General features: G+C 59.7%; 2 protein-coding genes across 3 annotated transcripts in view; one reads left to right on the top strand and one right to left on the bottom strand.

Annotated features, from left to right (window-relative positions):
- The window catches only part of MYRF (myelin regulatory factor), a 30,573-nt gene extending 11,439 nt beyond the window's left edge, over positions 1–19,134 (top strand). The window contains exons 2-26 of the mRNA XM_090267232.1: positions 492–579; positions 757–1,020; positions 3,184–3,245; positions 4,016–4,295; positions 5,304–5,554; positions 5,648–5,771; positions 7,460–7,655; positions 8,778–8,854; positions 9,037–9,147; positions 9,593–9,683; positions 10,074–10,274; positions 10,495–10,606; positions 11,120–11,229; positions 11,891–12,051; positions 12,125–12,197; positions 12,491–12,579; positions 12,843–12,911; positions 13,597–13,685; positions 13,796–13,987; positions 14,238–14,489; positions 16,060–16,147; positions 16,382–16,456; positions 16,809–16,911; positions 18,519–18,593; positions 18,784–19,134. Coding sequence (XP_090123358.1) covers positions 492–579; positions 757–1,020; positions 3,184–3,245; positions 4,016–4,295; positions 5,304–5,554; positions 5,648–5,771; positions 7,460–7,655; positions 8,778–8,854; positions 9,037–9,147; positions 9,593–9,683; positions 10,074–10,274; positions 10,495–10,606; positions 11,120–11,229; positions 11,891–12,051; positions 12,125–12,197; positions 12,491–12,579; positions 12,843–12,911; positions 13,597–13,685; positions 13,796–13,987; positions 14,238–14,489; positions 16,060–16,147; positions 16,382–16,456; positions 16,809–16,911; positions 18,519–18,593; positions 18,784–18,864 — 3,314 coding nt within the window. The 3' untranslated portion in view covers positions 18,865–19,134. The remainder of the gene's footprint in view (positions 1–491; positions 580–756; positions 1,021–3,183; positions 3,246–4,015; positions 4,296–5,303; positions 5,555–5,647; positions 5,772–7,459; positions 7,656–8,777; positions 8,855–9,036; positions 9,148–9,592; positions 9,684–10,073; positions 10,275–10,494; positions 10,607–11,119; positions 11,230–11,890; positions 12,052–12,124; positions 12,198–12,490; positions 12,580–12,842; positions 12,912–13,596; positions 13,686–13,795; positions 13,988–14,237; positions 14,490–16,059; positions 16,148–16,381; positions 16,457–16,808; positions 16,912–18,518; positions 18,594–18,783) is intronic.
- Positions 19,135–21,803: 2,669 nt separating this feature from the next.
- On the bottom strand, positions 21,804–24,833 carry TMEM258 (transmembrane protein 258). 2 transcript variants are annotated; one of them, XM_090267469.1, is made up of 4 exons: positions 24,739–24,833; positions 23,193–23,320; positions 22,510–22,706; positions 21,804–21,919 (listed from the first exon to the last, which is right to left on the bottom strand). In XM_090267469.1, the coding sequence occupies exons 1-3, from the start codon at positions 24,739–24,741 to the stop codon at positions 22,520–22,522; spliced, it is 318 nt and encodes a 105-aa protein (XP_090123595.1). In that variant the 5' UTR covers positions 24,742–24,833; the 3' UTR covers positions 21,804–21,919; positions 22,510–22,519. The 2 variants fall into 2 exon arrangements, with proteins under 2 accessions (XP_090123595.1, XP_090123596.1); XM_090267470.1 differs by having other exon boundaries at positions 22,510–22,646; positions 23,211–23,320; positions 24,739–24,829.
- Positions 24,834–25,262: the final 429 nt, after the last annotated feature.

Below are 25,262 nucleotides of genomic sequence, written 5' to 3'. Positions count from 1 at the left end.
TGCTCCCAGGTGCCCACCAGCTGGGCCACCTGGAACTCACCACTGAACAGTGCAGGATAGAGTCTTCGAGGGTGGCAGGCATCCACTGGGCATTTGACCCAATAGAGCACCTGTTTGTTCCTCACAGCACCCCATAAACAGGGGGATAGTTACCCCGTTTTACAGGTAAGAGGAAGGGACTTGCTCATGTGAGGAAGCTAGAAAGGGGTACGAAGGGCAGGGAGCAGCTTGTCTGTCCCAGATCTGCACTCTGGTCCCCAGCCCTCCGTGGAGACTCCAGGTGGCCTTATGGACTCGGGGAGGTCAATGCCTCCTTGTGGGGGAGTGTCAGGTGGTGGACGATGGATGGAGATGCAGATGGAGAGGAGCCTAGGGTACATGTTTTTGGACAGCCCTGCCTGGGGAGAGTTGGCGGGTGGGCCCAGAGGCCCTGGAGTGTCCGGAAGTGGCACTGTCCCCTGCCTGAGTTCACACCCGCCCCTCTCCTGCAGGCCATGACATCAATGGTGCCCTGGAGCCCTCCAACATAGACACCAGCATCCTGGAGGAGTACATCAGCAAGGAGGATGCCTCCGACCTGTGAGTGGCCCGGGACAGCCTCGGCCCCGCCCCCAGGCCCTCTGCCGTCCACCTTTCCCCTGGGAGGCATGAGGGCCCCCCTCTCTGACAGCAGCTCCCAGTGTGCCCTTTGAATGGGGGCCCAGGGAGGAGCTGGGGTCCTGACTGGCACTCAGCTCCCCGCCCCCTTCTTCACAGCTGCTTCCCTGACATCTCTGCTCCAGCCAGTGTCGCCTCCTACGCCCACGGGCAGCCAGGAATCCCCGGCTCCAGCGGGGTCCACCACCTCAGCCCCCCTGGGGGTGGACCCTCCCCGGGGCGCCATGGCCCCCACCCACCCCCGAGCTACAGCACCCCACTGAACTGCAACAACAACAACGGCATGGGTGTCGCTCCCAAGCCCTACCTGGGCGGCTCTGGGCCCCCCATCAAGGCAGAGCCCAAGGCTCCGTATGCCCCAGGGTGAGTGAGGGCAGGGATCATGGCCTCGGGTTAGATGCAGCCCAGGGGCAGGCATGGCATGGGGCAGTGACCGTGGGCCTGGCAGGTGCTGGTCAAGGCCAGGCGGTGGTGGTCGGGCTTTCCGGGGGGCAGGTAAGGTGGGGTAGGGCCAAGGCCAGGCTGAGGAGAGACTTGAGGCTCTTCCCTGAGGCCACGGGCAGCATGGAGGGTTCCGAGCAGGGGAGTGACAGGGGCTGACGGAAGTGCTAGGAAACCTCCGAGAGCCATGTGGAGGGTGGACAGGACGGGGCGAGACTGGAGGCCACCGCTGTTAACGTTCACGGGACCACCTGCACCCATGTGCAGCCAGCCAGATGCCAGGGTGGCCCACGGGCACACACTCACAGAGAGAGTCAGGGAACCTGGGCTCTGCAGAGGGGCTCCCCAGCCGGGACAGGGACCCTGTCTGTGGGTAGGAGGACAGTCCCGTGCTGGGAGCAGGGACTGTCCACACGGCCTGGCCTCATGGCTGGCGCCACCGTGGCCAGACATCTGGCTTAGTAACCATCACCTGGGTCAGGGCCTCAGCGTCTTCTCTGTAAAGTGAGCCCAAAATGCCTCTCCCCCAAATAAAGGGAGGCCGTGCTGGGAGGCGGGCGTGGCTGTTTCCTGGCTTACAGGGCTGGGGCAGTGGAGCCCGAGCGGGGTGTCAGGGGTGAGCTGCAGAAGCAGACATCTGCTTGAGGCCCAGAGGCTGTCCCTAAGCCACAGACCCTGAAGGGAGGCAGGAGGGAAAAGAACTAACTTGTAACAAGTGCCCGCCAGGTGCCCGCAGCTGTGCCCATGCCTCTGTGGGAGCTCATCCACCGTCCCCAGAGGAAAGCCCTGCTGGGCCTCACAGGGGTGTTCTCATGGCTCGTGAGGTCACTGCGCGGAGGGAAAGGGCTTGTCCGCAGCCACACAGGGACTCTGTGGCCTGGGCCTTCACTGCCCCACCCCTGCCAGGCCCCGTTCTGCGTGGTAAACGAGACAGACATGCCCCTCCTGCTGTGGAACCTCCGGTCCAGTTGGGGAGGGAGTTATCCATGAGTAGGTCACCACAGGCGGGATGAGCGCCCCGGGGAGTTCGGAGGAAAGAGCATGAGGTCTCGTGGACTTGGGGCATTTGATGGCAGGGGTCATCAGAGGGTATGAAAGACCTTGACATGCTGGAGAAACCCAAGGTCACTGTCAGCAAGGTGCAGGGAGCCAACAGGAGACGGCAGACATGGAGCTGCCGAGGCCTGGTTGGCAGCGAGGGTTCAGCCCCCGTCACTCAGCACCTTCTCTGTGACCCTCACTCAGCCTGTGGTGTTGGGTGGAGGCCCGTCTAGGGGAGCACGGGCACTCTGGGGCCGGCCCCCGGCTGTGTCCACGGTGGCTTGGCACAGCGGTGCGCACTCTCTCCAGACATGGGGACCAGGGATGGCCAAAGAGCTGGGTCCTCATGGAGCCACATTCTCCCCCTCGCTGGATGAGTGCTGGGTTCATGCAGGACGTGTTGACCTCTCAGGGTTGGGTTTGTTCTTTTGCTTGAACCACTGATAAAACCTTTAAGAAAAAAAGAAACGCAGGCCCCGCCAAGCTGGCTCCCTGCCCAGTCCACCCCTGCCCCTGGTGGGGTAGGCCCCCGTGGACCTGCCCAGCCCCCGTAGGACCCCACATTTCCAGGAAGTGGGGGCTTCCGTGGGCACGGGAAGGGAGGAGCAGGCCTGGGTCCTGAGACAGGGAAGAGAGCCCTTGAATGCCAGCACCCTCATCAGGGTAACTGGTTACTGGCCCCCAAGGGCCCAGTAGATCTGAGGGGATGCTGGGCAGGAGCCCAAGGCTCCCCCCAACAACTGCCATGCACCCCAAGGTGACTGGGTACCAGAGGCAGATTAAGGTTGGTTGAGGCCCCTGGTGCAGAATATATTGGGCCCCTTAAAAGAGAGAGAGAGAGACAGGGAAAATAAAAATACATGGTTTTGCGGGGCCCTTCAGAAGTTGGGGCCCAGGGCATGTGCCTGGTGTGCCCGCTGTTAAATCCTCCTCCCAAGGGTGGGAGTGAGGAGACTCCGATGCCTCTAGCCTCCCGGGTCTCTGGGGCCCTGCCGCTCAGGGTCTCGGTTGCCCTCCCAGCAGCCCCGTCCTCCTCTCCTGCAGCACGCTGCCTGACTCTCCCCCAGACTCGGGCTCAGAGGCCTACTCCCCGCAGCAGGTGAATGGTGAGTCCAGTGGGCACCGCCCTCCCCCTCCGGGGTTTGGGCAAGTGGTTGGGGCGGCCTTATCAGGGAGGGAGGGAGCGCGGGAGGGAGGGGGCCAGCGGCTGCCCAACAGGCCCAGATTATCGCTGGTCAAATACTCCCTGGCGCTGGCTATTGTTCCCCCACTGGCGGGTGGGGAGCCTGGCCCTGCCTCTGAGCAAGTGTCCCTGCCGGCCATGCCGCCCGCCTGCCTGCCTGCGCCATCATGGATGCGCCCTTCAGCAGTAAGTGGATGGTTGGGGAGGCCTTGGCTGCAGCCTGAGCACAGGCCTCACCAGCTGCCAGGCCCCCGTCTCCTTGGGGGGTGCTCAGGGGTATGCTGTGGCTGCCAGGTGGCCAAGAGCAAAAGGATCACGGGCAGCAGTCTCCCCACAGCCCGGAGAGGGGTCAAGAGTTCTGTTTATCTTACCAAAAACATCTCTGGAATTCCTCCTGGGGAACAAAAGGAGTTGGGCTTCCCCCCCTCAGGCTGGGGGGCTGGCCCCTGGGAGCCTGGTAGAGGGGCTGCTGAGGGAGGATGCTGCCACAGGACTGCACTAGGGGGGGTCTCAGTGGACTCCTTTCTGAGACCCAGGAAAGGCTCAGGCCTCCCACCACATGGGGTTGGTGGGAGGGCAGCCCCCAGGCTTGGCACAAGAGGAGTGGGAATCAGGAGACCCTGCAGACATAGGTCAGGGGAGAGCTGGTGCCCGCCGCAGGTCTCTGATGCCTGCCCCCCTTCTCTCCTGCAGACCCTCACCTCCTGCGCACCATAACCCCTGAGACCCTGTGCCACGTGGGGGGTCCCTCCCGCCTGGAGCACCTGCCCCCACCTCCAGCCCACCTGACGGGCCCCCCGCCACCTCCACCACCCCCACCTCACTACCCCGTCCTACAGCGGGACCTGTACATGAAGGCGGAGCCCCCGATGCCCCCCTACGCTGCCATGGGGCAGGGGCTGGTGCCCGCAGAGCTGCACCACACCCAGCCATCCCAGGTGCTGCACCAGCTGCTGCAGCAGCATGGAGCCGAGTAAGACTGGGCTGCCCTCTGAGCAGGAGGACGTGGCGGGGGGGGGGGGGGGGGCGGGGGGATCAGGGAGCAGCGGGCAGGACAGAGGTGGAGGTGGGAACAGGGATGAACCCAGGAAGGGTGGAAGGCTCTGACTCCAGGACACAGGATTAGCGTAGGTGTCTGCATGGGCCCAGCAGGGCGGCGGGAATTCCCAGCCATGGCTGAGTGTTCACAACTGCCCTGATTGGTGGCATGGCCATCCCCATTGCCCACCTGGGTAAACTGGGGCTCCAAGAGGGGGAAATGCTTGCCCTGGTCATGGAACTAGGAAGGGCAGAGTCAAAACCTGGACCTGGGCTGTGCTGTCACCGAACACTAGTGACTTTCCAGACATCTCATGGGGTTCTCGAGTTTCTGAGGAGGTCCGAAGGTGTAGACCCAAAGTCCCAGGTCTGACTCCAACCCGCGGAATTGTCTTTTCATGTTTTATATATCGAGATTTCATGAAAGATTTATTTCAAGGAAAGATTCCACTGCCTGAGCCTTTTGCCAACCAGAGGGAGAAGGGGTGCTGTGCAGCACCCCCAGATCTTCAGCCCCTAGCCCAAGAAACTCCCCTTCCTGCCTTCGTGGCCTGGGCCCTCTGTGGCTTGTTTCTAACTGTGGAGGCTGCTCTCCGGGGAGCCTTCACTATAAGGGGTGGCACTGAATGACAGCCCAGGGCAAGGACAGACTCGTCCACTCGGCCAACAATGCTGAGCACACTGCCAGGCATGATGGGAACACACGGACAAGTCAGGTGTGGCCCCTGCCCTCCTGGATTCCACAGTTTGGGGGGGCAGGGCATAAGGCAAAGTGACAGAAACAGGGTGATGGGGGAGCCCTCAGGAGTCAGAGCCCAGGGGCTTCCTGCAGGAGGTATCCTCTGGGTTGGGCACATCCTGCAGAAACAGGGAGGAGGTACTGCCCAGGGGGACAAGCTCAGGGGGAGCCAGCCCCCCATGGTGTACACCTCTGTCCATCCAGGCTCCCCACACACCCATCCAAGAAGAGGAAGCACTCCGAATCGCCCCCCAACACCCTCAATGCCCAGATGCTGAACGGAATGATCAAACAGGAGCCCGGGACCATGGCAGCCCTGCCTCCGCAACCCCCTCGAGCCCCCTCCCCGCCCTGGCCTCCCCAGGGCCCGCTCTCCCCAGGCCCCGGCTCCTTGCCCCTCAGCATCGCCCGGGTCCAGACGCCGCCTTGGCACCCGCCAGGTGCCCCCTCACCAGGTACATGGGTGGCCTGCCGGACCCCACAGGGGGTTGACCCTACCAGGTGGGGAGTGGGGCCTGGGGCCCATGTCAATGTTCCCTTCCCTCCAGGTCTCCTGCAGGACAATGACAGCCTCAGTGGCTCCTACCTGGACCCCAACTACCAGTCCATCAAGTGGCAGCCACATCAGCAGAACAAGTGGGCGACACTGTACGATGCGAACTACAAGGAGCTGTGAGTGATCAGGGCCGCTCCCCACCCTCCTGGCCACGCACCTGGGCACCCCCTCCCCAGCCCTGGCATCATGGTCCTAGACACTGGGTACCAGATGGCCCATTTTACAGAAGAGCAGACAGGCTCCGGGCAGAGCTAGGACTGGTGCTCAGGGTTCCTGACTCCTGGGCTAGCCCGAGGCCCCCTTAAGAAGGTGGTGTCTGCCAGGGAGGGGCCAGGGAGGGCCAGGTCAGGGAGAAGTGTGTGGGTAGGTGTTTCCTGGCTCCTCCTTCTCGGGTGCCTCCTCCACCTCCTCCTTCTGCATTCCAGGAAGGTAGCAGGAAGCTGAGTGCTAGCAAGGCCCTTCCAGCAGCCCCATCCCTGGAGGAAAGGGCCTAGGGGGCGGGGGAGGACTGGGTCAGAGGCTGCCTGGCATTCCTAGCCCTTCCTCAACACCCACCTGGTTTCAGCTTCCTGGCCTGGCCAGGAGCACTACGGGACCACTCCCCTCACTCTCGTAGAGGCCAGTGAGGGGTGAGAGGGTGGCTCCCCTCAATTCACCTTGGACATTGCCAGGACTGGGCAGGGTGGCTGGATTTGGGGCCTCTCATGGCTGAGACCAGCCTCCTGGAGTTGGGCACCCTGGGCTCTGTGGGATTCTTAACGAGAAGCCCTGAGGGCAGTGGGGGCAGAATTCCAGCTGTTTCAGTGGCTGAAGGGTCCCTTGAGGCCCTGCCAGGGTTGAGGAGCAGTCCAGCCTCTATGGCTTGGTGAGGACCCCCCACTCCTATTTCTTGGGCCAGCCCTGCCATCCCAGGCCCCAAGGCCAGGAAGCTGGCAGCTGAGGCCCCCAGTGTAGCCCAGGCACTTCCTGGGTGTTTCTCTGGCGCAGGCAGGTGGGTGGAGTCCCAAGAGGGAGAAGTGGTAAGCCCTGGGCCTTCCTGTAGACATTAGCCAGGCCCAGAATCCTCTCCTCACAAGTTTGGAAACACTGCCCCCGCCCAGCTTCCTTCGGGCAGGCACCAGGCATCGGCAGCCCAGTGCCTGGGGACCTGGGTGAGGGCAGGCCAACCTGTAGGCCAGTAATTGCTCCGTTTCTGCGACCTGGAGGGTACAGACTTGGAACTTGCTCCCAGCAACAGATGGGTAAACTGAGGCTGAGTCCAGCTGCCCAGAGCACCCCAGTCACCACCCAGATATACAAAGGAGTAGGAATGAGGATGTTTGGGGGCTTGAGAGAGCCTGTGGGCAGGGGCTGGGCCAGCTCAGAGCCAGCGGTGCCTGGTTCCACCGTTCCTATGGCAACCAGCTGTCTGGCGCAGTGAGGCTCTGCAGACCATCCCCTCTAACCCCGTCTCCCATGAGGGCGGGGGCTTCAGGCAGTGTTCTGGGAAGGAGCTAAGTGTGGTGAGGGGCCATCGTGCCCCCTCCTTAGGAGTTCCCTCCCACTTGGTGGGCCTCAGGTCTCTTCCCCTGTGCCCGCCGTCCCCACGGCAGAGTGTTTGGTGCCAGGCATGTAGAGGAAAGAGCACTGACAGAGGAGGTAGTTGACCTGAGCCCAAGTCCTCTGGGGACTCAGTCTCCAACTCTGAGAAGTGGGGGCAGCCCCACGATCAGGGGTCCAGGGTAGGAAATGGGTGTGTTGGGGAGGCCGACATCCCAGGCCCAGCTTGGGGGCCTCTGGTGAGTGCCCCCCCCCCCGCCCCCAGGCCCATGCTCACCTACCGCGTGGACGCCGACAAAGGCTTCAACTTCTCGGTGGGCGACGACGCCTTCGTGTGTCAGAAGAAGAACCACTTCCAGGTGACGGTGTACATCGGCATGCTAGGCGAGCCCAAGTACGTGAAGACGCCTGAGGGCCTCAAGCCCCTCGACTGCTTCTACCTGAAACTGCACGGAGTGAAGGCAGGTTTGGGGGTCAGCAAGGAGGGGCAGCAGGAGGGCCGGTGGGGGCTCCTGGAGGAAACTCCTCATGGCGGAGTCCACGCCTGCCACCCCCCTTCCCGTCTTTTCTCCTTGTGACACCCCTCAGCCAACGGCTCTTTGTGTCCTTCTCCGCCCTGACCCCAAGTCTGTATCCCCAGCCAAGACCCCCTTTCCTGACCTCTCTTGTCAGCCGCCTCAGCTTCATCTCCCAAAACGAACTCCCTGCGAACTTGCCCTTCCCCCGGGGCTCCCTTCTCAGGAGTGGAGCTCCAGGGCCCCCGCCACTCAGGCCATAAATTGGGGCTCACTTGCCCACACTTTATACACCGGGCCTTGCTCACCCCTCTCCCCGGACAAGGCCACACCCTCTCCTTGTCTGAATACCCACCGCAGCTTCCACTCTGGCTCCCAACTGAAGTTCCACTTGAGACCCAGGTGGGCATGACACTCCCTGTTCTTCCACGGCCCCCAGTGCCCTCCTGGCAAAGCCCCGACTTCTGAGCTTAGCCCACCAAGGCCTTCAGGGTCTGGCCCTACCACCTGCTGCCCATTCACAGCCCATTCAGCGGCTTCCTTTCCCTGGGACACCCCTGACACCCATAGCAGCCCTCCTCTCCCAGCTGACTGCTCCTTGACCTTCCCTGTCCACTCCGCTATAGTCCTTGGGGACACCTGCCCTGAGGCTCATCTTGGCTTAGAGGCCCCACCCCTATGACCCCTCTCTCCCCAGCACAGCATTTGATTTTGAGCCTGGGAGCTCCCCAGGGGGTATGTCAGGGTCTATCTCCTTCAGTGTCTTGCGGAGAGGTTGAGGGAACAGAGTGGGGGGCTGGGCATGAGTGGGCACAGGCGGGTGTTTGTGGAGGCCAGTTTGGGGCGTGTGGGTGTGGATTGGGGGCTGCGAGGGTGACTGTGGAGTGTGCGTATGCTCACATGTGCACACGGAGATGGGGGAATGGGGACAGGCATGGGTCCGTGGGGGTGCGGCTGTGTAGGAAAAGGCCCCCGTTTATGGGACGTGATGCTGAGAGGAGGGTGGTGCCTTCCTTTCCTCCTGAGCTCCAGTGGGGCAGTTACCCCTGGGCTCTGCTCCCCCCACAGCTAGAGGCCCTGAACCAGTGCATCAACATCGAGCAGTCTCAGTCCGATCGGAGCAAGCGGCCCTTCAACCCCGTCACGTGAGCGTCTGACCCCTCGGGGGCCGCGTCTGGGAGGGCTGACATGGAGCTGGCTGGGGAGCTGAGGGGAGCTAGGCAGGCACCCCCCATTGTCCACTTGCCACACGTGGGTGCCCCCCTGCGGCCCGGCTCTCTGCAGCCCCCAGTGCCTGCCCCCTGAGGATCCTACCCCTCATCTGCAGGGTCAGCCTGCCCCCTGAGCAGGTCACGAAGGTGACTGTGGGACGGCTGCACTTCAGCGAGACCACCGCCAACAACATGCGCAAGAAAGGCAAGCCCAACCCTGACCAGAGGTGAGCGGGCCGGAGCCCCACCCTGGAGTCCCACCATTTCTGGGGAGGGGGGACCAGGAAGATGCCACCCTGTGTAGCATGCCGGGCAGAGTCCCGCAGACGGACCCGTTTTACAGACGAGGAACCTGAAACTCAGAGCCCTTAATTGATTTAAGGATGGGAGAGCGGAAGCCTGGCTCCCGGATTAAGAAAGAAAGAACCCTGGGGCTGCCCAGCTGTGGGCCCTGGGGAATTCCTGCCCCCTGGTGGAGACTCGGGTTCCTCCTCTGTAGGATGGGATGTTCATGCCCACTTCGTGGGGCCCTGGGGAGCCTCGTGGAGGGGACGGAGTAGGCAGTTTGGTGCACTGTGCGTCTGACCTGGGGAGGGTTGCAGAGGGTGGGGGATGGGCAGAGGCGGGGGGGGGGCGGGGCCTGGGTGCCTCTAAGACTCCCGCGTGCCTCAGGTACTTCATGCTGGTGGTGGCTCTGCAGGCCCACGCGCAGAATCAGAACTACACACTGGCCGCCCAGATCTCGGAGCGCATCATCGTGCGGGTGAGGGCCACCTCCCCCCAGGGTCCTGAGAGTCCTCCCAGAGCTCGGAGGAAAGCACCCAGGAGGAATGTAGGGGTACCGGGGAGTCAGGGGCTGGGGTGCTGGTCCTGCTGGGTACGAGCTGTGTGACCTTGGGCAAGGCTCCCCCCTCTCTGGGCCTCAGTGTCTCCGTCACCATAAAGCGCTGAGGTGGGGAGGGCCTGGTAGCTTTCTGAAATCCCACAAGTGACTGAAAATGACCACAATGGGAGGGAGACTTTAAGTTACGCATGGTAGGATGAGGAGGCCTGGCTGGAACTGGAGGGGCAGCAGCGGGGTTTCCCCCTTTCCCAGGGCACTGCAGGTCTCCCATGCCCCAGGACTGATCCATCCAACCCCACCTTGCATTAGGCCTCCAACCCAGGCCAGTTTGAAAGCGACAGCGACGTGCTGTGGCAGCGGGCGCAGGTGCCCGACACAGTCTTCCACCACGGCCGTGTGGGCATCAACACAGACCGGCCTGATGAGGCATTGGTCGTGCATGGCAACGTCAAGGTCATGGGCTCACTCATGCACCCGTCAGACCTACGGGCCAAGGAGCACGTGCAAGAGGTGGGGATGGGGCTGTAGGTGGGGACAACTGAGCAAGAGGGGCTGATGGCAGGGGAGGGAAGAGAGGGGAGGCTGAGCCTGGATCTCTGGATCCTGGGATCCCAGTAGCAGGGTTTCCCCTCTACCCGCAGCCTCTGGGCTGCCGCCTTCTGGGGATCTGGTCCCACTTTGGACCGGCCAGGAGGGGAGGGGTTCAGCCTTAGGAGTGGCCCCAACACAGGTGGACACCACGGAGCAGCTGAAAAGGATCTCTCGGATGCGGCTGGTGCACTACAGATACAAGCCAGAGTTTGCTGCCACAGCTGGCATCGAGGCCTCCGCGCCAGAGACAGGTAAGGACGGAGGCTGAAGTCTGGGAATCCAGTAACCCTGCCCCCTGTCCTCTGGAAACCCTCCTTCTGGGAACCCCTCCCCTTGACTCCTGGAACTCCGCCCCTGGGATCCCTGCCCTCTACAAGTCCCGCCCCTCAGCCCCTGGAAAATCCCGCCAACCTGGTCTCGGGTATGCACTCCTTAAGGCTAGAAGTCCGGGATCGCGCCCAGGGATCTTTGCCCCCTGCCCTTGGAGGAATCCTGCCTTTATCCTCCTGGATCCCTGCGCTCTTCTGGGATCCTTACTCCCAGGAATCCATCCCTTCCCCTGGCCTAGGGGAACCCCACAACTTGACACCTGAAACTGCCATGCTATGAACACTTGTTGGTGGAGCCCCCCAGTTCAAGGCTCCTCGGAACCCAAATCTCTGGCCCCCAGAACTTGGCCCTCTCCAGCCCCTGCCCCCTCCTTTCATTAGGTGCCGAGGGTGGCCCCCTCTTCCCCTCCACATACTTGGCTTGTCCCTCCGCAGGTGTCATCGCCCAGGAGGTGAAGGAGATCCTGCCTGAGGCTGTGAAGGACACTGGAGACATGGTCTTTGCCAACGGGAAAACCATAGAGAACTTTCTGGTGGTGAACAAGGTTTGTGCCCGGGAGGAGCCGGAGGGAGCCCAAGGGGCCGAGGGGCAGGCCTGGTGGAGGCATCCGCTCCTTCAGAGAGACTGGGGCAGCCCCCCTGTCTCTCCAGTGCCTCCGGAGTGCCCTCCCCACCCCACAGGGACCCGGGTGAGCTTCAAGGGGGAGGAGGGGACTTGGCCACTCTATGGCTGTGTGACAAGGGCAGGAAGAACCTTGCTGAGGGTTATTCTCCTCCCTGCAGAAGAGTAGTAACGGCTAAGACGTTCTCATGTGGGTGTTGCAAAGCTTAAACACGTGGTTTATTGTGAGGATGGTGTTTGTAACTTACCCGGTGTGAGGCTGGGCTGTAATACATTTTGGCCTGGGCTGAACAGTCAAGAGCTTCAGTGTGAGACACCACGTTCATGAGAGGGGGATTGGGGAGCATGAGCCCCCCGGAGACAGGACATTCTGACAGGGAGGGGGGCAGGTCGGGGGATGCAGGGGTGGGGATGCTGTTTGGAGGGAGGCACAGGGACCTGCGGGGGCTGAGTCTGGGCTGGAGGAAAAGCTGGCTTGAGTAGGGCAGCTTCGAGAGGCTCCCTTCCTGCTACCCAATGAGCTTGTAGCCTGGGGCTCCCAGGAGCGGACGGTGCCCTCAACATTGGCCCATTGACCGTGCCAGGAGCGCATCTTCATGGAGAACGTGGGTGCTGTGAAGGAGCTGTGCAAGCTGACGGACAACCTGGAGACACGCATTGATGAGCTGGAGCGCTGGAGCCACAAGCTGGCCAAACTGCGGCGACTGGACAGCTTCAAGTCCACCGGCAGCTCAGGCGCCTTCAGGTGGGGGCGTGGGGCGGGGGAGGGCAAGACCTGCTTCCCAGAGGCATCTCTGACCCTGGCCCTCTTGCTGCAGCCACACAGGGAGCCAGTTCAGCCGGGTGGGCAGCGTCCCCCACAAGAAGAGGCCCCCCAAGGTGGCCAGCAAGGTAAGGGTGGGCAGGGGTGGGAGGTAGGTTGACCGGGGCCTCCCCATCCCCTATGGCTCCCCTTTCCAGCTTGCCCCTCCCCAAGCTCACTGACCCCAGGTGCTTCCCTTCCTGTCCTGACCCTCTAGCCTCCCCCACACCCCCAGCCCTGTCTGTCCTTCCTCTCCCTCTGTCCTCCGTGGGAATGAGCCAGCCTTGACACCTTGACCTCCAGCAAAGCCCACAGTGGGTAAGACCGTGGGCTCCCTAAGCTGGACCTTTTCTGCTTCTTCCCTTTTCCTCTTCGTCCTCAGCCATCATCAGTGGTCCCAGACCAGGCCTGCATCAGCCAGCGTTTCCTGCAGGGAACCATCATTGCCCTGGTAGTGGTCATGGCCTTCAGGTAACTGGTTCCACAGGCTCTGGGGTGGCTGGCTAGGGCAACTGAGCTGCCCACAGGGCGAGGCCTGGGGGAAGAGGAAGCTGCAGCCTAGGAGAGCCCCTGAGGTCTTAGGGAAGGAGGCGGGCTCCCTCATTCTGCCTCGTCCCCCAGGGGCTGGGAGACCCATTGCAGGTGCCACCTGGGAGCCCAGGCCCTGCCCTGGAGAGAGGGCACTAGACCCCGGCTCCAGCTCTCTAACCATGGCCCTTCCCTGTGGTCCCCAGCGTGGTGTCAATGTCCACACTGTATGTGCTGAGCCTGCGCTCCGAGGAGGACCTGGTGGAAACGGATGGGTATGTCTCTGGGGGCCTGGCTGCCTGCTGAATCGCCAGGTCAGGCGGGGCTTTGGTGGGCAGCCCAGGGTCAGAGGAGCCATGGAGACTGTCCCCTCTAAAGGGGGTTCCACCTCAGGCTTTCAGCCTGCTGGGGGCTTGTGAAGGTGGGCGGGAGGGTCTCCCTGGAGGGGGCATCTGTTTTCTAGTCCCTGCAGAAGCCGATGTTTCTCTCTAGCTACTCAGTGCTCCTCCAAGTTATCTGGGCCTCTGAGAGTCCGTGGCATCTAAGGGGTCCAGGCTGGACTGGGATGGAGGGAAGGAGGGCCAGGGTGGGGCCTCAGGCTCTGTCTGCCCACTGTCACCCTCAGCCTCTGCGGCCATCTCTGACCGTGTCTCCTCTCTCTCCTCCCCTGCGCCTGTCTCCCCCTTTTCCTCTCTGCTGCCCCGTAGCTCTCTGGTCGTGCCCACTTCCTGTCTCCTGGCCTTGCTCCGGCCCCAGCACCCTGGGGGGAGTGAGGCCATGTGCCCATGGTACGTGTCTGGATCAAGCCCCTTCCTCCTGCCTCTGGCTCCTGCTGCCCTCTTCCTGCCTCCGTTCCACCTGCCCTGTCCCCTTCCTCCTGCCTCTCCTGCTTCTCTGGGACTCCCAGGCGCTCTGCTCAGGCTGTACCAACCCCTCTGAGCTTAGTCCACCCTTCCCCAGCAGGTCCAGCCAGAACTTTGGGACCACTCAGCTCCGACAGTCCCCTGTGACCACTGGGCTGCCAGGCACACAGCCCTCTTTGCTGCTGGGTGCGTGCCTGGGGTGGGTCTGGAGGGATGGGGTCAGGGAGCAGCGGCTGGGTGCTGGGTGGCGGGCTCTGCTGCCCCCCTCTGGCTCATACAGCCTCTGGCCTCCTCAGTTACCACCAGCCTGACCGGCTCAGCCCCAGGACCAGCCGTGCGCACCTTAGACCTATGCTCCCGCCGCCCCTGCCCCGTTGTCTGCTGCTCCTCAGCCACTCCAAGTCCTACCTCTGACTCCAGTCTTGGCTCCAGCTTTAACCCCAGCCATGGGCTCAGTGCCAGTCCCAGCCCCGTCACTAACCGCTCAGGTATGGCTATTTGGGGGCCAGGACTGGAGTTGGGGCTTTTTTTTTACCTGAGTCCAGAGGAAGACCCCAAAGATTCATTGGTGGGAGGGTTTCCTGGATCCCAGAATGAGGCTCTGAGAAAAGTTAGGAGTCCCTTTGGGGGTGCCAAGAGATAGATGGGGGCCACCCAGAGTCCAGCGGGGCCCAAGAGACAGCTGAGCAGGAGGCAGCCAGTTCCCTCTACTCAGCTTGTCCCTGGTTCTACCCACAGACCCTAACCAGATGGCCCTGCTGCCCGTCACCAACATCAGAGCCAAGTCCTGGGACCCGTCAGCCAATGGCATTGGCCACTTCAAGCACCCAAAGAGCTTAGAGCCTGTGGCCAGTCCTGCAGTCCCCTTCCCTGGGGTGCAGAGCAAAACCAAGAACAGCCCCAGCCTCCGAATCCATGGCCGGGCCCGCCGAGGAGCCCCGCAGCCTGGCCTGGTCCCTGCCCAGCCCACTCAGACCTGGGGCCCACCAGGTACTTGCCCTGCCCCCCCTATACCTCTCAGCCCAGCCCAGCCCAGCAAAGCACACTGGCCAGGGTCACCTGAGTGCCTGGGTGCAGAACTCAGACCAGGAGCTTTCCAGAGATCGCTTCACTTAATCTTCACAACATCCCTGCAAGAGAGGAATGGTTTCCATTTTCCAGATGAGGAAACAGAGACGTAGACAAGTGAAGTGACTTGTCAAGGGTCCTATAACCCATCAGCGGCAGAGCTGGAATTTGATACCAAGTCTGCCTGACTCTAAGGCCGGGCTCTTTCTGTTTTTTCCAAACTTCAAACCCTTAGTTTCATGGAGCTAGAGAATCCTTTCTGACAAAGGAGGCTGCCTTGGAGGTTGAAGGGGAGGCCAAGAGCCTTGCTGGCTTCAACCTGGTAGTTCTGCTCTAGGCATTGGGCCCCTTCATCAGCTTTCATCTGATGGGTTTTGTGGCTTAAAGAAAGGAAGGAAGAAAAAAAAGCTAAGAAGCTGTGGCTTGCTGAGATTGAAGTTCAAAGTGATGGGCGTCGCCCCATGGGGTAGATGCGCACCAGAGAGCCATTTCCTGGGCCCTGCTCTGCAGCTGGCTCTGTACAGGGCACTGGGGAGACCTCACAGACATGAAAACACAGTAGTATGATGAGGCTCTGAGCAGGCTCTCAGGTAGCCTGGTGACTGGTGAGGGCACTCAGTCCAGGCCAAGGTGGGGAGGTGATCAGGGAAGGATCCAGCAGGTAACATTGGAATTGAGTCTCTGAAGGACAGTAGGAGTTTGTCCAGAGAAGTTCAAGGGCGCTGTCCATCGTATCCTTATCGGATCCCTATCCATGACCCCACAGGGCATTCTGGGTCCTGTTGGGTTCCTTGGGTACCTCATAGAGCTGAAAACGTCACAGGTCCAGCAAATGTTCAGTGGCTAGTGGCCCCAGCTTCTTGTTCCTGGACAATGGCCAGGCAGCAGCAGGCCTGAAGATGAACTGAGATCAACAAGAAAGGCTTTCACCCCCACCCCACTCCCCACAAGTCACACTTCAGTCCCACCCCCACCCAGCCCACCTGTCCGTGGTGGGTTTGTTCAGAGAGGACCACAGGCAGTGATGTGCTGGTACACGTTGAACAAGTGGCTTTCGGGGGTGGAGGGGAGCCCTGATTTGTGTGTGTGAGCTCTCCCACGGTGGCTGAGTTTAAGCCACCAGCTTGACTGAACCCAGAGTGGGTTAGAGTTGTGTGCAATCAGGAACAGAGGCCCGAAGAGCAGGTTCCTGTCCCCCCTTCCCTGCCCCACCCTGGCAAGGGTGGAAGACCATCCCTGTTCCTGAGACTTTGGTTCTGTCAAGGAAACAGACCTCGGGCTCATGGGAACTGGCTAGTCCTGGGGTGGTTGGGGAAGAGGGTGGTGTGCCTCCAGCCATTGTGGGGGTCTGGAAAGAAGAACACGCAACTTACGCATACTAAGGTGTGAGTGACCGATCCAAATCTGGCAAGGAGAGGTCTGGCTGCTCCTCGTTTCTGTCCTCCCTTGTCACTGTCCTTCTCCTTGCCCCCAACGGCCTCTTTCCTTGCAGATGCAGCACCCACCCTGACCTCCATCCAGGTGCTGGAGAACTCTATGCCCATCACTTCCCAGTACTGCGCTCCAGGGGATGCCTGCAGGTGGGCTTGGCTCCCTCCCTTCCCCGCAAGGACAGGTTCCCTCAGGTGACATGAGCCCAGGCAGTACAGACATCCAGATCTTGGCCCTGTCAGAGAGGGACTTCCCCTACAAGGTGGGGCAGTCCCTTCCTGGGGCCCTAAAGGGTTCCAATATAGACCGAGGGCTGAGGAGTCAGTTGGGGTGGGGGCCTGAGGGGGTGACCTTGGGCTGAGGAGCCAGCTCTGCCCTTTCAGGCCTGGGAACGTCACCTACCACATCCCTGTCAGCAGCAGCACCCCCCTGCACCTCAGCCTGACCCTGCAGATGAAGTGAGTGCGGCATGGGGGAGGGGAGAGACACGTGGTCCCAGGGGCTGAGGGGGGATGCCAACTGTGCGCTTTGTGCGTAACTGGTGGTGGGACCCTGGCACTTTCTGGGCTTCCGTTCCTCACCTGTCGAATGGGCTGCTGCCTCACAGGGGCCTTGACCGTGAGGGATGGTGGAGGGGAAAGGGCGTAGAACTGTCTAGGACCTTGACTGTTAGGCATCGTTTTCAGGCTGCGTGAGGATTCAGTGGCTTGTGTCAGCGGGGCAGGGGAGGTGGAGTGGAGCACTGGCGGGGAGGAGGCGGGGGTGGAGGAACTCAGAACCCCATTTTCCTGCTAACTGGGCCTTCCCCAGCTCCTCGTTCCCCGTGTCCGTGGTGCTGTGCAGCCTGCTGTCGGAGGAGCCGTGTGAGGAGGGGGGCCTTCCACGGAGCCTCCACACCCACCAAGACACCCAGGTAGAGGGCAACGGGGAAGCTGTGAACCAACCAGGCCCCAGAGCACAGCTGGGCCCCCAGAGGGCGAGGAGAGGGGGCCGGGGCTTTGGGGCCTGGGCCTCTGTGCCCCAGGGTAGGGGGGTGCATATGTGCACCATCCACTGCTGAGCATCTCCTGTCCCTGTCCCTACCCTGACAGAGCCCCAGGGAAGAAAACAGTCCCACAAGGACTAACTTGAATGCAGTGGTGGGGACAGGAGTCCTGGGAGCCCATGGCAGGGAAAGCTAACCTTGTCTGGTCTCAGGGTCAGGACAGCCACTAGCAAAAGTCATGTGTAATTAAGATGAGACCTGAAGGACCATCTGGGGACAGTGTCTTAGGAGTAGGGGACCAGCACGTGCAGAGATCTGGAGGCCAGGGAGAGCGTGGCCTGTTGGCAGAGTTGGAAACAGGGCGGGGGCTGAGTCAGGAGGCCAGCGGGTTGGGATCCTGGACCTCAAGTTCAGGCCGGGAAAGGGGCACAGTCTCATGTGGATGTCTGGAAGGCCCTCTGGCTACACGTAGAGGGCTACCTCCTGCTCTGGGAACCAAGTGGCTGGGATTCTGTCACTGTCTAGCTCCTCCGTGGCCGTGACCTGAAGTGACTCTCAGCACAAGTTAAGGAAATGTCTTTTCACCCCTCGCGTGTTTGTTTCATCAGCAAGTGCTCAGGGGACCCCAGGCAGCTAGCTCAGTCGGTTAGAGCACTGTCCCGATACACCAAGGCTGCGGGTTTGATTCCGGTCAGGGCACATGCAAGAAGCAACCAGTGAATGCATAAATAGGTGGGAACGCAAAGCGATGTTTCTCTCTCTCCCTTCCTCTCTCTAAAATCAATATAGTTTTTAAAAAATCTTCACTGGGACCTCCTCTCTCGCAGGCCCTGTCTGGGCCCCGCTCTGGGGAGACAGAAGTACCGGGTGCACAGGCCTGGCCTCCCAACAGTGTCCCAGGCAGGGAGAAAGACGTGCAGAAAGTAACCCACGTAGAGGATGAGTGGGTGAGAGCCCCAGGAGGCCCAGGCCCTGGGGCCCTGCAGAAACGGGGCAGCACAGGAAAAGGGAGGCATCCGCCAACTGGGCGTGGGGCTCAGGCCTGAGCACACGGACCAGCGGCACAGCCAGATCCGCAGGTGGGAGACGGACAAGCTGCCCGCGCCGGCTTCACGCTGCCCCACCAGGGAGAGGGCGTGACAGACAGACCAGGGTCTGAAATCCACCTCTGCTGTGTGTCCTTGTTTAGTTTTAGGCAAGTAACTCAGTTGCCTCATCTATAAGCAGCGCCGCCTCATTGTAGTGAAGACCGTGTTGATGAAATACTTCCATGTGCCCGGGCGTAGTGGAGGAGGGGGCAGGTAGACAAGACGGGGAGGAGAGGCAGGCGCCAGGTGAGGGCGCTGTGGACTTGCAGGTGCTTGGCACAGCCTACACTCAAGGGGGCTGCCATTGCTCCCCAGAGCAGAACCTGCTCCTTCCATCTCTCTTCCTCACACTTGCTGCGGAGCCCAGGGCTGCGATGGCCACGTGAGAGGAATGCTGATGAGGCCAGGGGCAGGGGCTGTCCTGACCCCTCTCCACTCTTTCTCCAGGGCACTTCCCACCAGTGGCCAGTAACCATCCTGTCCTTCCGTGAATTCACTTACCACTTCCAGGTGGCATTGTTGGTGAGCACAGGCACCTGTCGGTCCCTGCAGGTCCAGGCACCTGTAACTGTGTGGGTCTTGGGGGAGGACTGGGGATGGGGGCAGATTCGCAGAGCTCAGGGCAGGACTCGGGGCAGTGTCATCAGGAGGAGTACCTCCTGACTTGCAACCCATAAGCCACCTCACCCAGCCCCACTGTCCTCCCACTCAGGGACAGGCCAACTGCAGCGCGGAGGCCCCGGTCCAGCCGGCCGCAGACTACTACTTCCGCTTCTACCGCCTGTGTGACTGAGCTGTCCCCCCGAGGCAGCCCCGCACTGGGGCCCAGGGTTCCCGGGTGCCCCTTCCACACTGGATGCAAAGGTGTTACACTGGAGCCTGCGGCCCCCCAGCTCTCCACCGCTCACTGGCACCCCCGCAGAGGCTGAGCTGGGCCTGGCCCTCCCCGCCTGGGGAAACTGGAAGTCCTCACACTGGAGCTGCTGTTCCTGCTGTCACTCCTCCCGCGCTGCGGAGGGAACCAGAGACCTCCTGGGGCCAGAACAGGACCGGTTCACATCCGTCCAGCTATGGTGGTTGGAGGGCCGGCTTCAGGGGCCCTGGAGACAAGGGGAAGCCTGGGACTCTCTCCAGAGCCCACCCTCCCTGCCTCCCTTTTGAGACTGGGAGCTACCTTTCGGCCCTCAGAGAGGACCTGCCTGCCTTTGAGACCAGCAAGGGGCTTGGCTGGAGCCCTGAGGCTTGGCTGGAACCACGCGTCAGTGGAGGGCAGACGGCCCTCACCCTTGCAGCTGCTCCGAAGAGCGGCGAGGTGGCGGACGTGTGGGGTGTGACTGTTACGCTGGACTTGCACTGCGAAGCTTTAAGTGTGGCCCAGGGGGTCTCCTCTCCCTGGGAGAGCTTGGCTCCAAGAGCTCCCAGGGCACACCCGAAGCCAGCCCCAGATGGGCTGGGGAGACTGACCACGTGCCTTATGTACACTTAGTGCCTGGCTGAACCAGTGAGGCCAGTGGGCCAGGTACGCCTCGGACCCTTGAACCTGGAGTATCCTGGACGGGAAGTTCCCTGTGAGCTTCCAGGTGGTGAAGCCCCAGGGCCTGGGCTCCTGGGAGCTGCTAGAGCTCATGGGGGTGCCAGTGACCCATCATTCTCTGAGCAGAGGAGCAGGAATCCCTGCAAGGCAGCAGGCCATCTGGCCGATGGCTGGATGCAGATAGCTTTTGCTGTTATTAATGAATTACTAAAATGCACTTAAAGCAGGACAAGAGAGGAAGGGTGGCAACAGAAAGCCCAGAGCAGGCCAGAGCCCTGGGATGACATTTGCAAAGACACGGTCCTGCTCTGATCTGTCCCAGGGAGCCTAGAGACAACCTTCCCAACCATGAAGAGTCTAGCCTCTCCCTCCATTCTTGTCTGCTGGAGGCCCCATCTCTGCCCACTTCTTCCAAGAGTGGAGCGGGCTTAGATTAGGGCAGAAGTCTTATCACAAGTGCTAATGTTAACTTGTCTTTAGCGGGTGCCGGCAGCATTGAGGCCACATCCGGCTCATGGAAGGAGTTTGGCCATGATCGAGCCATGTTTGCCATGGGCTCGACCATGGGGACAAGACTTCCCATACATCCTTGCTCTGCGGTCTGCCACCTCTTTGGGAACCAGGCCTGTCCCTCTCCTACCTCCCATTCTCAGCTCTGAATGGGAGGCCTTTGGGGGGGGGGGGGGCTGAATCTTGAAAAAGCCTAGGAACTGTGGGCCCCCTTCTGCTGTGGGTCTCAGAGCACTTATCCTCAGGATGGGGGCTAGCAGGGATACCTGGCGGCTCAGCCCCCTCCCCAGTGTTTCTCCACTCCCTCATTCCAACATAGGAATTACATGGCTCTCACACCATGCAGCGGGCCAGCCTTACTTAGGACTACTCTGTTCTCTCGCCTCCCACAGGGTGGGGGGAACCTTCCTAAATGCCTTAACACTTCTGAAACCCCCTCCCCCTTATCATACAATTCTGGGGCTTCCTCAGTGGGAGGGGGGGGTGTCCTTGGACTGCAGCCCCTCTGTCCTTAACTGGAAAGTGACCCCCCACTGCCCCCTGGAGCCCATCTAGACACAGCATAGCCCCAATCTGGTTAGCAGCTGGCTGTTTCCATGCCTGGGGTAGAGGTCTCAGTGCAGGGGTTGGGGCCAAGCAGGGGCTCCAAGCTGCTCGAGGGGGGTCAACCTTGGACCAAAGTTGCGTTAAGCCCAATAAGGTAAAGGGCCTCATGCAGGTAAATGGGTCACCTGCTAGAGGCTGACAGCTGCCTGGCTGGGGCTGTTAAGTGGGTGTCTTGGCTCCATGCCCTACCCAGGGTCCAGCAGCCATCTCTGCCTTTCTCTCTCCCCTTTGGCATTTATTCCTATAGCCACTGGGCTAATCTCCCCCAAGCTTCAAGCTGTACATAGGGCCTCTCAGTGCACAAGAACCCTGCCCTCATTATATCTCCCATAAAAGCCTGCATGTGCATAGAGCGCCCCTCCCTCCCTGTTAACTCCCAGCTCCCATCCCTGAGCTTCGACTCATATTTATCGTGTACCAACTCTGACTCAGGAGTGGACAGAGGGAAGCAGCCCTGGGCCTGCTTGCTTCCTGTCCCCTGAACTGTTCTTTTCTTCTGAAGTAAATACACATATATAAATAAATGTATAAATACAGCTTTGTATCTGAGCTTGCCTCCCCGTCTCTTCTTGAGATTGTTCTGGTGGGAGATGGAGTTGCCTGTGGGGCGAGGACCTGCTGGAATCTCTGGGGTGCCTAAGCCAGATGGGTGCTCTATACTCTGTTATCCTTCTTAGCTTCATGCTAGGCTTGGGAACAGGACTCAGCAGCCCCCTCCACGAGCCACACCCCAGGGACCTACCGTTGCCCTACCTGGGTTAAAGGTAACCATCCTAGGGAACAGCCTTTTTAGACAACAAGCTGAGCCTTGCCAGCGTTCGCAGCCTAGAGAAGGGTGGCTACATTTGGCGCAGGGGACTGGCCCAGGGAAGGCTTGATTGGTGAGGGTTCCTACAGAAGCTTCCTTAGAAACAACAGAAGAGGGTAGGTCTGCTCCTTCCTATCCACAAGTAAGCCTTCAATTTCAAGGACAAGACACCCCTTCCATACCCCTTTTTACCTCATAGGTACAAAGCAGGCATCCCAGCAGCAGGAACCATGTGAAAGGCAGAAGAAAAGCAGGAAGAGCTGAGACTGGACACCAGATAAGATGGTCACACATCTGCCTTTATTATTAGCAGCAGACAGGACACTTCCAATGATAGTAAAAAAATTAATTTACAAAAGCAGGGATTCAGTGAAGCTGCCTGGTTGGAACCTGAAAGAGGAGAGGGGTATCAAAATGAGACCAAAGATCCTCCTTTCCACTGACTTTCCTTACTGAGCCCCAAATCCCGGGGCCAGGGCTGATGGGCGCACTCCTTTAAAGCTAAGCCACCAGAGCCTGTGTGATGGATTATCTGCAGCAAGGGTTTTTGTTTTTCTTTTATCACTTAGTCAACATGTATTTCAAAGGCCGAAAACCTTCAGACTAATCAAAACAGTACCCCTTGCAGCAAATTTTAAGTACCAGTTCCTGACCCGCTTCTAGTCCACTCCCCAGCAGCCTCTCCAACTTACTGGTGTACGACATGTAGGAACGCAACTGCGTAACCATGAGAAAGCCCTACGTAGTACATCCCCAAGCCAGATCACGGCCCTGGGCAGCGCACAGAATTTAGAACTGACCAAGTAGCTCCCACTTGGCTCGAAGCCCCATTAGGAACAGGGAAAGAGGCACATGTGTCTGGTGTCCCTACCCATTCTCCCGAGTCTGTCTCCATTAACCAAGGGGCGCGCAGACCTGAGAACAGTATGATATCGGTGCGGGAGGTTTTGCAGTGTCCTACCCCCTATCACAGCTCTTACCCTTGGGAGCTCACACGTAGATGCCGACCCACAGCAGCAGGAAGAGGACCCCGAAGCCCATGAAGAGCGAGGCCACCAAGGAGATGAGGAGCTCTTTGTAGATGTCACGAGTGTACTTGGTGGAGGTGACCTCGTAACTGGCAAGATGGTTAAGGAGAAGAAAAGGGATGGACTGCACAGAGCAGGCGGCATGGCACCTGCAACGCCAGGAGAAAGATATGGGCTGTAGGCTTTCTGGGAGGTTCGTCTGGCTCGGTGCAGCCAGGCATAGAGGCCCAAGAGATGACCTAGATTCTGTTACTCCATTCTACCCCTCTACTACCCAGAAAAAAATGTGGCCCAGAGGGGTTAGGTCACATAGCTAACGAATGGTGGAGCTAGACTAGTCCTCAGATCTCCTCACACCAGGGGGCACCCCTCCTCATACCACTTTTTCAACTTCAGACCTACCTTCAGTCTCCAGTCCAGCCAGGCCCTCTGCTTACTGTCCTAGAAATCTGAAGCGCAAACTGAGCTCACTTGAACTTGAAAAATAAAGCCACAACCTGACCTTGAACATCAACAGCCTTCCCTCGACCTCCTTACCTTCTTCCAATCCCACACCAGGCCAAATGGGCAGGGTGCATGTACCCAGCATGGTTTCTGCCTCAGTTTCCTACATCAGTAATTCCGGGCCCACTCACTGCTCAGCAGAAGGATACACGAAGAACCAGGCGGTGAAGAACATGCCAATGGCCAGCAGTACCACCGTCAGATGGGGGAAGACAGCTGGGTTCACTGGGCTGGTGTATCTGCTCATGGCCTCGAGCTCCTGGGGATGGGGGGGGGCGGTCATGTGATCAGAGCCATAAAAGAATGCCAAGACTTCAACCTGGTGCGTTAAGGGGTTATCAAGGGACCTCAAGCTGCGGTGACTGCTTAAGGCCTTTTCAGCCTGGGAAATACAGAAATCCTTCGGAACCAACATAAAGTGATACAGTTTGGGAAGAACAATTATATCTGCAACTAAGGTGACAAGAAGGGTGGCTGAGAGTCAGAGGCTAGAATACAAGAGGTGACTAATTAGCTATATAGATCAATGGTCCTTAGTATTTTCTGGGGGTACTGACCACTATGAAACAAATGTAAAGAAAGGTATGGACTGTCTGCCCAAGAAAAACCACATATAAGAAAAACTCTGCCTATAATTTTAGGAGCTTTATGGCCCAGTACCCAGATCTCAACTGCTAATTCTGTGTTATTCTCACTACGCTGTTACGGAATCTCAGAATCCACAGGCGAACGGCATCAGTTCAATTTCTGGCTCTAGTGAATAACATGAGTCTCAGTCAAGGAGTTATAACATCTCACAGGGTTGATGTGTGATTTAAGAAAGATGACGACTGTGAAAGCATCAGGCTACTGCCTGGCAGAAGTTACTCAGCAGGTGTTTGTTTCCTTCCCAAAGTTCAGGGAAGATTATGAGGTAATGCCTGTGAAAGAGAGCTATAAACATACAGTTCTGTACAAATGTTAACTCCCATTGTCACCCACCGGCCAGTGCTTTTAAAATCCTGAACATAACAACCCTAGAGAAGTAAACTGACTCCATTGTTCTAAGAGACACTGGAATTCAATTCGGTAAACATTTATCCCCCATCCCCCAAATGATAGACAATCGCTGCCATTTATTGAGCCTCCAATTGCAGGCCCTGTGTTTGGCACTGGGAATACAAAGATGAATAGACATCATTTCAGGGCTAGAGGCACGTCAGATGGTGGTCACTAGGAGGCGTGGCAGATAACAATAAAGTCCAGGACACGAGGCAAGAGAGAGGTCTGTAAAGAGGCTGTGGGAGCTCCCGGGAGAGGGAGCCTTAAAGAGTTTGAAATGCTTCACCCGGAAAATGACGTTTGCCCAAGGCCTTTGTAGAACAAGTACGAGTTTGGCAGGGGTAAGAAATGTCGAGACAGAGAGAACAGCTTGATCACAAGTAAGAGAGATAAAAGCTCCAAGATATTCAAAATGTACGTTACGCCCCCCACCCTTAAGACTGCCGACAGCAAAACAGCCTAAGGAGTCCATAGTAGGGGACTTCACTTCCCCGCCCCTCAGCCCAAGCCGGAAGATATGGGTCTCCCGTTGTCTTGATCATGAACACCCGAGGCCTATACGAGAGAAAGGGAGTATGGGACGGGCCCAGAGGGGTCCTCACAACCCTGCTCCAAGATCCCCCTCAACCATCTCACCATTTTGCCTGGGGTAGTGTAAACCGCTGCTCCGCCACAGGAAAAACACGTCGGCAGAAGCCGGCGCGCTGTTCAGGCGGAAGAGGAAGTTGCACCCGCCCATGTGGCATTGTGGGACTTGTAGGGTCACTGAGAGAGTCCGTTCGCCTTTCCGGGACTGTGTGCACTGAGAGGAGTCTCCGAGGGGGCGTGACTGAACTACATTTCCCAGGAGGCTGTGCGCGGCGGAGTGTCACGTGATGGGAGCGCGGGCTTTGGAAGGCGGTGGAGCGAGTAAAGATCCTCCGGCGATCTGAGGTGGGACTTGGGCAGAGGACTGTTCTGGGGGTACACTGGACCAAGCGTTGGTTTCCGAGGCCTCGCACTTCTAAGGCCAGGTGAGACCCCAGGGGAAGGGCCTCCGAGAGCGGCGGGGCCTGCTTTGCGCTGGGGGCTGTCGGGGGTCGACTGCCGCGCGGGGCGGAGGCGCGAACGCTCTGCCGCCACTTTTCCGCTGTGGGACTGGGGCCAGTCCCGTAACCTCC

This window comes from Furipterus horrens, unplaced genomic scaffold (assembly GCF_987537825.1).
Source record: "Furipterus horrens unplaced genomic scaffold, mFurHor1.1.pri manual_scaffold_2, whole genome shotgun sequence".
Taxonomy (NCBI): domain Eukaryota; kingdom Metazoa; phylum Chordata; class Mammalia; order Chiroptera; family Furipteridae; genus Furipterus; species Furipterus horrens.
The sequence above is the reverse complement of the archived record's forward strand: the minus strand, read 5'-3'. Positions and strand labels throughout refer to the sequence as shown.